At 40.7% G+C, this 14,327-nt stretch overlaps 1 protein-coding gene and 1 long non-coding RNA gene across 2 annotated transcripts in view; one reads left to right on the top strand and one right to left on the bottom strand.

The window, feature by feature from the left end:
* The window catches only part of LOC146501050 (uncharacterized), a 40,237-nt gene that overhangs the window by 8,121 nt on the left and 17,789 nt on the right, over positions 1 to 14,327 (bottom strand). The window contains exons 2-38 of the mRNA XM_085136657.1: positions 11,377 to 11,598; positions 10,850 to 10,869; positions 10,717 to 10,749; positions 10,588 to 10,620; positions 10,262 to 10,315; positions 9,310 to 9,402; positions 9,146 to 9,217; positions 6,415 to 6,459; positions 6,271 to 6,324; positions 6,071 to 6,124; positions 5,528 to 5,581; positions 5,384 to 5,437; positions 5,132 to 5,185; positions 4,994 to 5,038; positions 4,652 to 4,705; positions 4,492 to 4,536; positions 4,098 to 4,151; positions 3,896 to 3,994; positions 3,759 to 3,803; positions 3,575 to 3,673; positions 3,394 to 3,447; positions 3,188 to 3,295; positions 2,929 to 2,982; positions 2,695 to 2,793; positions 2,536 to 2,589; positions 2,334 to 2,432; positions 2,184 to 2,237; positions 1,743 to 1,796; positions 1,593 to 1,646; positions 1,421 to 1,474; positions 1,246 to 1,290; positions 1,066 to 1,164; positions 869 to 976; positions 699 to 752; positions 419 to 472; positions 194 to 247; positions 31 to 84 (exon numbers count right to left, since the gene is read on the bottom strand). Of these exons, the coding sequence (XP_084992783.1) occupies positions 31 to 84; positions 194 to 247; positions 419 to 472; positions 699 to 752; positions 869 to 976; positions 1,066 to 1,164; positions 1,246 to 1,290; positions 1,421 to 1,474; positions 1,593 to 1,646; positions 1,743 to 1,796; positions 2,184 to 2,237; positions 2,334 to 2,432; positions 2,536 to 2,589; positions 2,695 to 2,793; positions 2,929 to 2,982; positions 3,188 to 3,295; positions 3,394 to 3,447; positions 3,575 to 3,673; positions 3,759 to 3,803; positions 3,896 to 3,994; positions 4,098 to 4,151; positions 4,492 to 4,536; positions 4,652 to 4,705; positions 4,994 to 5,038; positions 5,132 to 5,185; positions 5,384 to 5,437; positions 5,528 to 5,581; positions 6,071 to 6,124; positions 6,271 to 6,324; positions 6,415 to 6,459; positions 9,146 to 9,217; positions 9,310 to 9,402; positions 10,262 to 10,315; positions 10,588 to 10,620; positions 10,717 to 10,749; positions 10,850 to 10,869; positions 11,377 to 11,598 (2,435 nt within the window). The remainder of the gene's footprint in view (positions 1 to 30; positions 85 to 193; positions 248 to 418; positions 473 to 698; positions 753 to 868; positions 977 to 1,065; positions 1,165 to 1,245; positions 1,291 to 1,420; positions 1,475 to 1,592; positions 1,647 to 1,742; positions 1,797 to 2,183; positions 2,238 to 2,333; positions 2,433 to 2,535; positions 2,590 to 2,694; positions 2,794 to 2,928; positions 2,983 to 3,187; positions 3,296 to 3,393; positions 3,448 to 3,574; positions 3,674 to 3,758; positions 3,804 to 3,895; positions 3,995 to 4,097; positions 4,152 to 4,491; positions 4,537 to 4,651; positions 4,706 to 4,993; positions 5,039 to 5,131; positions 5,186 to 5,383; positions 5,438 to 5,527; positions 5,582 to 6,070; positions 6,125 to 6,270; positions 6,325 to 6,414; positions 6,460 to 9,145; positions 9,218 to 9,309; positions 9,403 to 10,261; positions 10,316 to 10,587; positions 10,621 to 10,716; positions 10,750 to 10,849; positions 10,870 to 11,376; positions 11,599 to 14,327) is intronic.
* LOC146501051 (uncharacterized) lies at positions 8,089 to 11,710 on the top strand. Its single transcript, XR_014870005.1, has 2 exons — positions 8,089 to 8,415; positions 8,738 to 11,710. It is a non-coding gene; the product is annotated as an uncharacterized LOC146501051 (long non-coding RNA).

Raw genomic sequence — 14,327 nt, 5'->3', positions numbered from 1 at the left:
ATATTTAGCAAAGGGTTTCAGTGTACTTACAGGGGGGCCAGAAAATCCAACAGCACCAATAGGACCAGGGTCACCTCTCGACCCCTGCACCACAAGATAAATGTTTGTATTACTTTGTAATGACCTGCCTTGTTTCAGCACAATAAAGCAATACTTAATGTGTAAGATGCAAACACTGGTGAGGTGTACCCACAGGTGTTCCCCTGGATCCTGGTGGTCCAGACGGCCCTTTGGGTCCAGGTTCTCCCTGTAAAGAAGCCACAGGTTTATTGCAATAATTTGGATAACAATTTATTGAGAATCCAGTATTTTTATTGGTGTAAGAGCAGCATGAGGCAAAGAGTTTCCTTCCCAGAACAGTGGGCCTACTGCTGTCAAACTGCTTTTGTGCTTTATGTGTGTTTTATAAGGACTCTACCTTCTCACCACTGGGTCCTGCAGGTCCTGATGGTCCAATGGGACCTGGTGCTCCCTGTTGACAGGAAAGAAATGTGGTTGGGGATCTTTGCTCATCACTCATCATTAACAGAAACTTGTGCAGTCACGTCAGCAAACAGATTTCTTTCAACAAGCATTGACAAGTCTTGAGCTTGTATGGGTACAGCATTAGTTTTGGCTTACGCTCCTGTCACACTCCTTTGTTCACAGGTGAGCTGAGACTAAATGTGTTTGCAGCAAGTCAAAGATGCTTCACTTACTCTTGCGCCATCATTCCCAGCTGTACCTTCAGATCCTTTCTCACCAATTGCTCCCTGAACAAACACAATAAATGAAAAAGTTTTGCAACCACTTTAAAGAGGAATGTAGTCATGAAAAAAACTAAGGCTAAAGATTACTACATTTTTTGCAAAGATGATCACATACTTACTCTTTCACCTTTGGGACCAGGAGGACCAGAGATGCCCCTCTCTCCTGGCATTCCCTGAAGACCTGGAGGACCCATGTCACCTAAAGCACCGGTGGGACCAGGGCTACCCTTCAGTGACAAGCATCAAGGTTAATACGAGTTGGCCCAAACTACTCCAGACTTGTGAGTTATACATTGATTATGGTGTATAACAATACCTTTGGCCCATCTGGACCAGGTGCACCAGGAATTCCTTTAGGTCCCTGCAGACCTGTTGGACCCAGTTCTCCTCTCTCCCCAGGAATTCCACGCTCTCCCTAGAAAACAAATATGACCAGTTGAGTCTCAGATAGTCAAACTCCAGCTTGGAGTGATTGGAATCAATGCAGTTCACCCACCCTCGGTCCAATCTGACCCACAGGACCAAGTTCTCCAGGAATACCCTGAAAGAAAAAAGCTTTAATGCTCAGTCCAAAAAAGACATGAAATGTAAATTCATCCAAGACCTTTTGCAATAATAATTTAGTATTGGATATAACTCAAGGCTACTTTCATAGTTTTTGTTGGACTCACTTGGTCACCTGGTTTCCCAGATTCTCCAGGAGGACCTTGATTTCCAGGCAAACCCTAAGAACACACAAAAAAAGATATTTTTCAGAAATTATTTAGAACCAGAAGTAATCCAACTCCATGAACTGTTTTAAAACTTTCTGTCCTTTTACAGTGCCTCAAAAACATTACACACCGGGAAGCCATTTTCACCTGGAGGTCCCTGCTCTCCTCTGTCTCCTGCAACACCCTGTTAGAGGACAAACACTTCTATGTAATCAACAGCAATAAATTAAAAAAAAGGTCTTAGCAAAAAGATTTTAAAAAATAGTAATCAGACACTTACAGGTGGACCAGGGGGTCCTGCAGGCCCAACCTCTCCATCTTTTCCTGGGGGACCCTGTGGACAAAGTCACACTTAGAAATCCTGCCGATTACACACCTGATGGGGATCCACTCCTTCATCTCCTAGCAGCCTGCGTTCGGTTTAGGTTGATTGAATTAATAATGACTTCTGTGCTCATGAAAGATCTAATAAATCCAAATATATATATTTTTATCAATTCCTGAAAACAAATTTTTTTAAACTGTTTATCATTAATGCTGACATATCATCCTGCTACTCACTGAAAGTTATTTAGGGGTCCTTCCCTTTCTGCCATATAATCAAAAAGGTAAGTGCACAAGGCCCCAAGTACAACTTTTTGACTGTAATAAGTCTAAAACTAATCCTAGAGCACTTTTTGTCGCCGTACTTCCACACTTGTGCACTCAAAATAGTACTCACTCTTTGACCTGGCACTCCTGCAGATCCCTGTTCCCCCGTCTTTCCTGGGTCACCCTTTAAGAGTAAAATATATTGAATTAGAGACAGAACATGACGTTACTACACTGACTTGACTATTAGGGCACAGCTTCAGAGACGCTGCAGCCTTACACTGAAGCCCTTGGGGCCTGGGACTCCCATGGTTCCTGCAGGCCCTCTGTTTCCAATGGGCCCTGTAGGACCGGGGCGACCATCTTCACCTGGGGCACCCTTGAAATGACACAAACCGACACTGGTTATTTATCATAATTTTAAAGAAAACTCCAGTACGTGCGATTCAAACACATTAAAATATACAAATACTCAGAATTACCAGTGGTCCTGGTTTTCCCTCTGCACCTTGAACTCCGGGGGTCCCAGTAAGACCCTGTGGAAAAAGTTTTAAAACATAAGGATAGGAAACTAGAGCAATAAAGAGAAACTTTCGGAAATATTGTAGCTCAAAAGGGAAAATGCCAAGTTCTTGTGTTACCCTTGCACCTGGTAGACCAGGTTCTCCTGTGCGCCCTAGGTCTCCTAGAGAACCTTTCGGTCCTGGTGGGCCTGATATTCCACGATCTCCTTGAGCACCCTTTTGACAAAACAAAATTGCTGATTAAAGCAAGTAAACAAGCGGTAAACAAAAGGTTAACCAGTAAATAAAATGTTCAGAGCACAAATGTAATCATTATGTACATATAGCATGATTTATGGTAACTAACTGTACCTTCGGTCCCGGCAGCCCATCTGCACCAGGGAATCCTCTGTTTCCAGGAGATCCCTGAAAGAGAAGTGATGATTTAATATGTGCATATTAAACCACATCAGTAAAGTGAAGAATCCCAGAAACTATAATTTAATGTGCCTTTAATTCTGACTTCTCGAACTGCAAAGTTGTGTGAACAAATTACTGAGCTGACTCCTGCCCTGGAAGAGGAACTACGTGAAAGGTGAGTGTTAGAGTAGGAAGCAGAATCCAGGCTTACTCTTTCACCGACAGGACCAGGAGGCCCAAGAGAGCCGGGATCTCCACGTAGTCCTCGCTTTCCTTCCTCACCTTGAGGTCCGATCACTCCCTGGGAACCAGGCGGACCCTAGGAAATCAACACATGGAACAAGAAGACTGAATAAGAGGCAAGTCTGGATTTATAATGCAATCTGCATCAGTTTGACTATTTGATCTGAATCTTACCGGTTCCCCTTTAGGTCCAGCTTCTCCTTTAAATCCCCCAACACCAACATCTCCCTTTGACACAGAAATGCAAAAATGTGAGTCTCCTGCACATAAAGCGATAGCTTACTGTTCATTGAGCATTTACAAAATCTCTGGCAGTTAAAAGCAAGAATTCAGTTCAAACTCTGAGGCCTTTTACCAGTTGTCCTTTGATACCAGGTTGACCAGTGCTTCCCTGAGGTCCTGGTGGGCCACGGGGCCCAAGATGGCCGCCTGAACCTTGTGGACCAACAGTACCCTGTAAGAAATTAAAACGTGTTTCTTTTTGTGACTTCACTTAGTCTTAATAATAACATGCCTGGAGTAAATAAGCGTTAACTTACAACTGGTCCTTTGGAACCTGGGCCTCCATCTGTTCCCATGGGCCCCTGTGAACATAGAAACTCTCTAATTAGAAAATTAAATCAATGCGCAAAAGTGAAAGTGTGGCATGTAAGTATGGACAAAGTAAGAAATTAACCCTGATGCCAATGGGGCCAGCTCTCCCCTGATGACCGGTCTCCCCTCTCTGTCCTTGTGCCCCCTCTGGACCTCGGACACCTGTGGGGCCAGGCTGTCCCTGTGGAAAACAAAAGCCAAGAACAATTAATATAAACAATAAAAGTGATATGTTTGGCTTTGAAAGCATAAAAGAGCAAATAGCTATGTTCTTTGTTACTTACCTTCATACCTGGGGCCCCTGGATATCCAGGCGATCCACTGAGACCCAAGGGGCCCTGTTAAGAAAGAGTATTGACAGTAGGATGTTACTGTAACTTCATCACCCAATTCACATCTAAAAATATGCAAACATAATGGTTGCTGACATACAACAGGGCACAGCAACCATGCAAGTATCACTACTTTTCTATCTGTGTGTCCATTGTTGCTCATGTTCACATATGTTTATTTGGAGTAACACATAAACATATGTTTAAAATAAGACTGATGATTGCAACCCAAATATATTTTCCTCAGTTTAACCTAAGCATCTAATTTGGATTTCCAAAAAGTCATGATAGTCTTTTTGGTGCACAGTAAACTCACAAAAGTAAAACACAGCATATTGCGACTTACCATCGGACCAGATTTCCCGATATTACCAGGAGGACCACGCTTACCCTGCAAGGTAAACATCAGTTTGGTTCAAAAGTCATAGAGTAGGCCTATCTATCTATCTATACACACATATATACTCGCATATATACACACACACAAATGGTGTCATCGTCCTTACCGCTATACCACCTGGTCCAGGGCGTCCTCTCTCGCCCGGCATCCCTGAAGGACCCTGTTATCCACAGAGAGTGATAAATTACACCTACTTTTTATTTATGCAAAGGTTTAAGGTGAAAAGCTTTAGTTACAGGAAAGTGAATACATGTTTAGTTGATTCAAAATGAGAGCAGAATCCAAAAGCAGCCGACACTGAAGTCCACGCCTGCTTAAAAGAATAATAAACTGCATCATCTGCACGGGGCTGCTCCAGGCAATTTGTTACTGTCACTTGGTTTCTGAGCATTTACTGGCTCTGTGGAGACTGTAAAAATAAGCAACAGAAACTTTAAGAATAGCTTACCATAGGTCCAGGTGCTCCCATTGGACCGCTGGGCCCTGTGGCACCCTGCAAAAAGACACAAAACAAAGTGTTTAATGGGAACCATCTAATCCACCAGTGGCACAAACTGACAGACCGTCGATTTGACATCAGTTATACCTTGGATCCAACAGCTCCAGTTTCACCTTTTGGTCCAAGAGGTCCACTGTGGCCCTGTTAATAAGATAGAAAAAAGACTCACATAGTGTTTTATGTTGTGTATGCAGAGCTGGGCTAAGCACACTGACTTTACTCTTAAGGAAACATGGAGAAAGTGAATGACAGAAGAGTTTAAAGCAAAGTGAAGTCAATTCACTTCATCATCACACCACTGGTACTTGTTTTAAAGTGCTTCTAACAAGGATTACTCACTCTGTGACCCTTCAGGCCTGGAGGCCCAGGTGTTCCAGGAAATCCTCTAGGCCCCTAAAACCACAGTAGAACATTGTTAGTTTTTTCAAATAATAATAATTTTAAAAAGCACAGGATTTAATTTTTTATTAATTTAAAGCTTACTGCTGATCCAGGGAATCCAACTTCTCCACTATTTCCTGCTTTGCCTGATTCTCCCTGTGTGGGGAAATGACATTTTCACATTAGACTGTAAAACGTCTTTCTATGTTACGTCTTTCTATGTTGGGTTCTGTGTTTCTGTTGGTGCTTCTAACGTGCTTGAGGTGTACCGTATAAGACCTATAAACATCTAAGGTGACAGATTTTTTTATTTTGTAATTTATCAAAGCATGTATACCTTTACAGGGGAACCATATTATTCATTTCCAACTCCACATTTTAATTTGTGCACTTTGCATGATTCAATTCCAAATGATCCTTATCAGTCTTCCTGCAGATTCTCAGTTCATTCTCTTTCATCGCCAGTTTATTTCCTTTCCTCTTTCTTTTAAGCCACCTTTTGTATAAATGGCGGCCACGCACCTTGCCCCCTTCTACTGAAATGATCAAAATTAGGATTTTCCGTAATAAAGTAGAATTTTTTTATTTTTTTTAATTCTCTAGTTTCACAAGTTGAGGCAGAAAAACATCTCAAAGCTAACTTACATCTTCGCCTGCCTTCCCCGGAGGGCCCTCAGGTCCTCTCTGCCCCGGTGAACCCTGACAAACACAGATTGCAAACACTCAGCGACAGCCCATCATTCTGACAGCAAAATGAGCAGCTTACCAAAAACAAAAAAAATCAAATAACATTAAGTAAATGAAAATATAGGAACAGAGAAAATGCATGCTTGAAGTTAGAGTACCATATGTCCAGGATCACCAACATCTCCAGGAGATCCTTGTGGTCCACCTTGACCCTTAAAATGAAGGATAAAACATTCAAAACAGGAAGAACAACTAAATAATAAAACGCCACTCCAGTATTAATAAAAATGTTGCAAACTTACAGGTGATCCATTCGGCCCAGGAGGTCCTCTTGCTCCGTTCTCTCCCTGAAACAAAGACGACGTCAGATCAGTTAAATGTGTTTTATTCAAAAACGATTAAGTTAATATATCTATTTATGTTCGTCTTTTTTGTTGCAGCAGTTAAAAATCAAGTTAATTACTTCCATTCACAGAGATACTTATGACACCTATGTGATAGTAGACACTCTGTGGGTGTGCACAGAAACAGTAGCTGTTTCTATAACGAGATCATGCTGCTGTAAAGTCTTCTATATAATTTACTTACTGCAGATCTAAATATCTTTTACATATATATCCTGATAACTCATCTAAATGACCAAATGCAAATTAGGAGACACAAGCACACACTCATTTTTATTTGTCATTATTTATTTAGGTATTTGCAACACTTAAGAAAATGAAAGCTAAACAAGACAAATATCTAACAGACATATTAAGTGTTAAGAAATACAATAAAAAAATAACAAAGATATAAAATAATGAAATAGATTTGTGTTTCATTAACTGTTCAGGAAACACTAAAATGTGTGAAATCTCATAAAGTTGTAATCTTTATGTTTAATTAGCATAATGTTTTGGGAAGTAGTACTTTATTTATTAACTTACATATGAATTAGGTAATGAAATTAGATAAAAGATTATAATTAGATAATAAATTATAACTTGTATCACAAAAAAGAACAGGGGCTCATCTCAACCATTTGAAATTACTGGGAGGCTTTCTAGTCAGGTTTTACTCCTTGGGCCATTGATTCATACTTTTTCTAAAAATATCTGCAGTTATTAAAAAGCTTAGTTAAGAACAATATTTAGAAGAAAGCCCAGTTCAATTTGCTCCACATATTTGGACTTTTTTAAAAATCTTTTTCACAAAGTGAAGGCGCAGACAGTCCACAGAGAGCATGCTCAAATGAGATTCCCGCCAACTGACTTCCTGTTTGCTCACACGCAGGCATGGGATGTTCCAGGAGGCTGGGATTTCTTCCCTGAGCCCTTCACTGAGGAAGCGAACAACAGACCTGGAGGTGTGGGGTTAGTAAGCAGAGCAGTGGAAGCGGGGAAAAGGGACTCGCGTGAGCGAGGTTGATAAGAGCAAGATTGTTTCTGAGTGTTTCTGAGACGGCAAAGCTTGTGGGCTGCTCCTGGGAGGGGGTGGTGAACACCTGCAGAGAGTGGGGCGAGAGAGTACTGGAAACAACCCGAGGCAGGGTGCATTACTGGATTTTAACCATTCAGGATCAGGAGACACAGAAGCAGCGGAGGCGCCTGCAGAGGAGGAGGGAACAGGAGGTGCTGCTGGTGAGGAAGAGAGAACACCAGGATGCACTGTGGGAAAACGGGGGGGGGGGGCAACATGCTGCTGACATGAAGACTCAGAGAGGACCAGCTCCAGTTCTGTGCTCACCGTGTTTCATCATCATCATCATCAACGTTTAACATGTTTAATCAGCTGCTGACTCATCAACTGCACCCGAAATGTGAAGTAAATCAAAGCTCCACCATCGCATTGCACTGGTGCAGTGCAAAGTTTTGCAGACAGGTCTACTTAGTGTTGTATTTGTTGAAGCCTGTCTGGAGGTAAGCGTATGTGAAGATCAAAGTGCGCTTCTGTTTGTGTTTGAGCTGTTAATAAATGGATTGCTTCTTATGGAATGTTTTTCTACTCCACTCTAGCACTCAAAGCACTCAAAACTCACTTTATACAACATGCCTCATTCAGGCATTGATACAAGCGCTTCTTTTCCATGTGCTTACTATCTGACATTCACACACAGTCATACTGCAACGAACGCAGAGCAACTTGAGGTTCAGTATCATGCTGTTATGGTTGGTCTCATGACTTTATTCTCTCTGCAAATAAGACAGAATCCATAGTGGACGTTATGGAAGTGAATGGCATCCCTATTGCTTCTCTTGATGTCGTTGCTGCAGAAGGAAACTGACCCCAATGCATCACCATAAATTAGCCCTAATCCACAAGTAAGTAACAGTAGCATTAGCTTGTTGTCTTCTTCTATTATTGGGATCAAAGTGGAACATTACAGCAAAATATGCACCATATGCATGTCTGGAAATGCTGAATAAAGTGACTAATGAACAAATTTTTGCCATAAGAAGGTTTATTTAATTAAACCTTTTTTTGACTTTGAAGAGGCACTATTTCATAATTCAATGACAAAGTTTTACTGCACACACATGCATCTTTTCATATCTTAATTCCTGCAGGTCACATTGTTTGGACAGGCAGCAAACCCAAAGTGAAAAGAAATTTCAAAAGTGGCTCTCTTCATTTTTCTTTTAGAAACTGCCAAAGACTGGACAAGAGGGAGATACAGAATGAGACAGAAAAGACGAAGGCACTCCCAGAAGATGTGGAACTGCAAAGTAATAGAGTTAATGAAAATATAACACCATTATTTAATTATATTTTATCCATAATTAGCAAAACATAGGAGCTTTATTGTAGCTTGGAGCTTTATTTAATTAAGTACTAGACGTATTAAGGAAACTACAAGAAATAAGAACACCTGTTCTAGACTGGTGCCAAAGTTTTCTGCCAACGCTTCAAGTGGGGGAAAAAAGTTATCCACTCAGGAACAAAGCAAATTCTTTGAGATAAATAGGTGCGTCAGTTTGGTGCTTTTCAGCTGAAGGATTTAATTAAACATCCAGTTAAGGTCGGTCCATATTAGTGCTGTCATGCTCTTACCCTGGAGCCACTCAACATGGCCATGGGTCCTGTTTTTGAGTCAGTCACTCCAGCCATATGGGCTCCCAGGCCCTGCAGGTAAAACACTGCAGGTTAGCTTACCATGTAAGGCTTGACACGGATGCCTGCAGTTTAAACTCTAGTGTTTCTGTTTATTGGCTCACCCCTGGGTGTGATGGATGTCCTGGAGGTCCTGGTTCACCAGGCTGACCTGGTATGCCAGGCTCTCCGTCAAAGCCCTGAGGGCCCCGTATTCCCTGGAGAGTAAACGAGAGAGAGTTTAATTTACTGTTTAAAAAGTATTTTTAAAACTGCTCACACTCACATTAATTTATTCCTTTCAGCTCTTATATGGATTTTAATTGTAAAGATGGAAATGAAGATCAATCAATTAGTCAGTAAAGCCAGAAGGTGTTCTAGAACATGTCACTGACTTCAATAAGAAAATAATAAAACAGATGTACCTAAACTTAATTTTCATTTGTTTATGAACTGCGAGCTGTAAAGCGTGTACAACAGGAAAACCATTGGTTATGTATTAATAAATCACCAGCAAAATGCTGCCCTCAACTCTGCTGAAACTCCACCAAGCAGAGCACATTCATTCCTCATGCTGCCACGTCTTTGCTTGCTAAGCACATCATAGATCAAATTTCCACATTACATAACTTTTTGACCGTTAGTCACTTGTCCTTGAACCGAATGGGCTTTAAGCTGAGTGAGTTAGTGAGGATCCAGTCTCATGACCCCAGTAATCAAAAAGCTCAAATGTCAAGTGAATTATAGCGAAGGGGGTGTTTCCAATCGATAGTACAGACATGACGTCCTTATTTATAGCTTGCATATGATGCAAGATGATAAATATTGTTAGTGTTGCCGTAGTCTAATGGAGAAAGACACAATAAAGTGATGGCGTTGTCTTAATTAAGGTAATAAATATTGCTGTGGTTTGTTATTTTGTGCAAACCCACGTGTTCTCTAAAAGTCCTGCCGGAAAATAACGAGAGGAAGGATGTGATGCTCTGACTGGTAACAGGAAAAGGTCAGATTTTCTATCTTCATGCTTTTTATATTCTGTTCTTAAGTTGTCTGTGAATGCTTGTTGATGTGACCTACAGGCCTTCCTTTGGGTCCGTGTGGTCCTCTTTCTCCTGGTGAGCCGGGAGGTCCCTGTCAGAATAGACAAGAAGAATCAATAAAAAAATCTGACCCTGACACTTGTGCAGTAACATCAAAACAACGAGCATGCTTGGCACGGCTTGAAATGCCACCGTGACCCAGCTGACTGGAGGCCTATCCTGCTGCGTAGACCTCCTTTTAAGGTGAAGTTATGAAGGATGCGGCTGTCCTCTCATGCCATCTAGTGTCAACTGTGGTGGATGAACATTAGAAATGTTCTTTTTGGTAAAACCTGCCGGTAAAGAAAGAAAAAAGATGCTCACCATAGGTCCAGGGCGGCCTCTGATACCAGTCACCTGCAGGGAAACCATCAAACACATCAGTTTCATCCTGCTACGTTTTTTGGACTTAAAATTGTCAGTTAAGCAGGTTTAAATGTAGGAAACACTCACAACTGGAACATCTCCAGGTTCTCCCTTCTGACCCTGCGCAAACGATAAGAAGTGACAACAACTTTCAGACTCGCACGACATGACAGTGGAAGTCAGAGCGAACATAAAGTGTAGGATCACAAAACTGGCCTACCTTGTAAATTCTACCCCCATCTATAGGAGGAAGCATAGAAAAATTGTAAGGAAGAAACATGTAAGGAATATGCAGACAAATCATCAGTGTAACAACTCAGTAGGCAGCATATACTGAAACAGCTCCAAAGAAATTCATTAATCATTATGGGATAAACACCCAGGTCAGTCAAAAGCAAAATAGTCGAGTAGCACAATTAATCGGTTGTCAGTCATTCTTAGTGTGAGGCTACTGATGTGCAGCAGGCTGCTGGCAGCAGTAATTCATCTCAGATTATTTGGCAGCCTGTCAAAACTAAAAAACCCAAAAATCTGCTGCTATAGCTTTTATTTCTGAAAGCTTTGAGCTACATGGTAGAGAAGGTTTATTTAATCGATGCTGTTTAATTTCTTGCCCCCTCTTTGGGATTAAATTTGTGTTAAAGACCTGAGAAGGCCTTTCTTTGTATCACCGTGTCTTCTACCAACCAGATTAAATAAAAAAATCTTCTTTAATTCCACAAACGCAGACAAAAGGTTCAGGCTCACCAAAACTCCCCGTCCCACCGCTGCTTGATGAGTCAGTCTGACACACGGGGCAGCACTCGCCATCTGGGATGTACATCTTCTCACAGTTACTCAGATCGTCACACTGGATTTCATCGCACAGGACCTGCCCGTTGTCACAAACACAGATCCGGCATGGCTCTGGCTTCCAGATGTCCCTGTTTGTGTACACCTGGCCGTCTGCCGTGCAGTCCATGTCATCTCCTGGAAGGTGGAATTTGTGTCAGTTGAATACAAAACGAAACCACTGAAGAACAGCTCTTGTTTTATAATAGGACGCTGTAGAGAAATTCCTGAATTGAAGATATCCTTTTTTTAACAAAGCATTTTAATAATGAAGATTGCAGAAACCAAAGAAATCTTGGTTTTGAAACACCTAACCGTACGCTGTGGCCTATCCTGATATTCATTGCTCATAAGATCAGGATGGCTCAATGTGTACACAAAGTACTTCTAAATGTACAAACAAGGTTTCCACCATATTCTGCACACACTGTAAGAGGGGAAAAAAGGGTCTGGAAAACGTGATTCGCTGTCGGGGTAAAGTCTCCAGCAGTTAGACATGAGATCATTTCCTCCAGAAGCAGCGTCTCAGAAATTTGACTCTTTTTCAAAAGAGAAAAATCTGCAGCCACCTATGAGTTTCTCCCATAAAGCCAATTATTCAATTTAGTTCAGAGTTTGCTTTATGAGTTAACAAACAACTGTTTATTCAATAATAATGCAGCATGCTGCCAGCTAAATACCAACTGTTATTCTTAAAAATCCCCCCAAATATTAATAAATAGTATTAAAAAAAGAGTTCTGGTCAGAAAAAAGAGAAAGAAATGTAGATGTAGTTTGTCTGGCTTCAGCAGACATCTGGCATGTTCTGTAAACATGAGCCCAAGTCTTTCAGGTCTGCAGATGCTCTGAAACCTTTACCTGTTCCTGATATAAACAGCAGGTGGCAGCTCTGAGCTTTAGACAGCAGGTAAGTCAGGTTACCCAGCTGCAGGATGCAGGAAGTTGCAAAGAGGTGACTCAAATGCAAATCAGAGTTGCACTTCACGCATTCTTTCAGCTTTTCTGTAGTTCTCAATATACTTTGCACGCATGTATTTGTCAGGACAGATGTACAGGAAGACTTAAATACACCAATAAACTAAAGTAAAACTTGGCTTATTATGTGAAGTACGCATTGAGATGCTCTTTAATGAACATCTCATGGCATTGACATGAAACAGTTTTATGATCTCTATATTTCTTATAGTCAGATCAGTATGAAAATTTGACACCTATGATGACATTTGAGGATCAAATAGAAAAAGATTGTTCCATCTATTCCAACATTTGATTCTATGTGAAGTAACATTTTTCAGAAGTCATGTAGAGATGAATATCTGAAGGCAGTAAAAAATTACTATAGATTTTCAACTTGGTTACTAAAAAAGAATTCAATAAAATAACAAATCAAGTAATTTTAAAAAAAAAACATATTTTCGGGAATTCCATTAATAATAGATCAGTCATGGCTATCAGTGCAGTCCAGCAGCCTAACCTTCTGTGACAAAATGAAGAGACCCTCAACATATCTGTGAGATATGTTGAGATTCTCCTTACAAGATCAACGCAAGTCAATGATAGCTTGAGAATATGAGTATTGCTTAACTCTTCAACAATCCACCATCAACATTGGGACCTTTGAAATTGGACTTGGATTCTGTACAAATGCACCGTGTAATCAGACACTCTTAAGCTCATTACATCTAATCTCACAAGGATGGGAAGCAGTGATTTGGGTAATATCTCAGACAATGGTGTGGAATGACCCCCTTTATGCTGTACTACCGCTGCTGTTTTCTTTCCTACCAGCTGATATTACTTTAGTATATATTTTAATCACAAATGACTGCTGCAACTACATATATACAATATGAAAGCAGGTGCAGCTCTATGGCTGCGATTGTGGCTCAAGAGTTGGGAGTTTGCCTTGTAATTGGAAGGTTGCCGGTTCGAGCCCCAGCTTGGACAAGACACTTCACCCGTTGCCTACTGGAGGTGGTCAGAGGGCCCGGTGGCGCCAGTGTCCGGCAGCCAATCGCTATACAAATACAGGCCATTTATGTTCTTGTGGTTCAAAAGAACAGAATTTTTAAAAATAAAAATATAAAAAAAATCTGAGAGGTTTTTTCCAATAGCATCCTTACTTTACTTTACTGATCCTGTATTTTGGTATAATGTAATCCTCTCCTGTCTCTGTCAAGGCAACATTGGTTATGTATCGTAACTCTAGTCTTTGAGTTTATGAGCATAGTTAGGGCTATGATAAAACTGCAGTTTAACCATGCATGTTTCAACTAGCATCAAAGACTTCTTAAAAAATTATTAAATTACACAGTGTACAATATAATCCGTGAGCGGTGCTACTGTTTCTAAAATTAGTAGCATTGTAATCTACTTTCATCTGTATCCTTTAGAGAATTATTAAATTACTTTGTTTTCAAATCAGCCTTCAATTTTCCACAATTCTGATTATTAAAAAAACCTCCCTGTGGCCACACAGTAAAATCTAATGGTAATGTTAGCAACATTAGCCAAGTAATGTGCTAACAGTTGGTTTGCTTTGCTGATGACTGAGATATTTTTAAAGCATTAGCAAAAGAAAAATGGCATTTGCACATTCATTGTTTCACTATCCCGGGATTATTTAAATCCCAGATTTAGTAATGGAAGAAAGCTCTGAAGCCCCACTTTAAAGATGGCAAAACCCCCTAAAACATAATTTGGGCACTTTGAACTTAATCTGGTATTTTTTTCCATAGTTACATCAGTTACATTTAAAAAAGAGGCACACTCATCCAGACATGATAGGCTAGTACAAATGACCTCGAGGTACAACATCCATCACCCATAGATTGTTTCTCCTAACCAACTGTGCACACAGGGGATCA

Source organism: Neolamprologus multifasciatus, chromosome 16, assembly GCF_963576455.1.
Source record: "Neolamprologus multifasciatus chromosome 16, fNeoMul1.2, whole genome shotgun sequence".
Classification (NCBI taxonomy): Eukaryota; Metazoa; Chordata; class Actinopteri; order Cichliformes; family Cichlidae; genus Neolamprologus; species Neolamprologus multifasciatus.
Note: the sequence above shows the minus strand (reverse complement) of the source record. Positions and strands in the feature narration are given on the sequence as shown.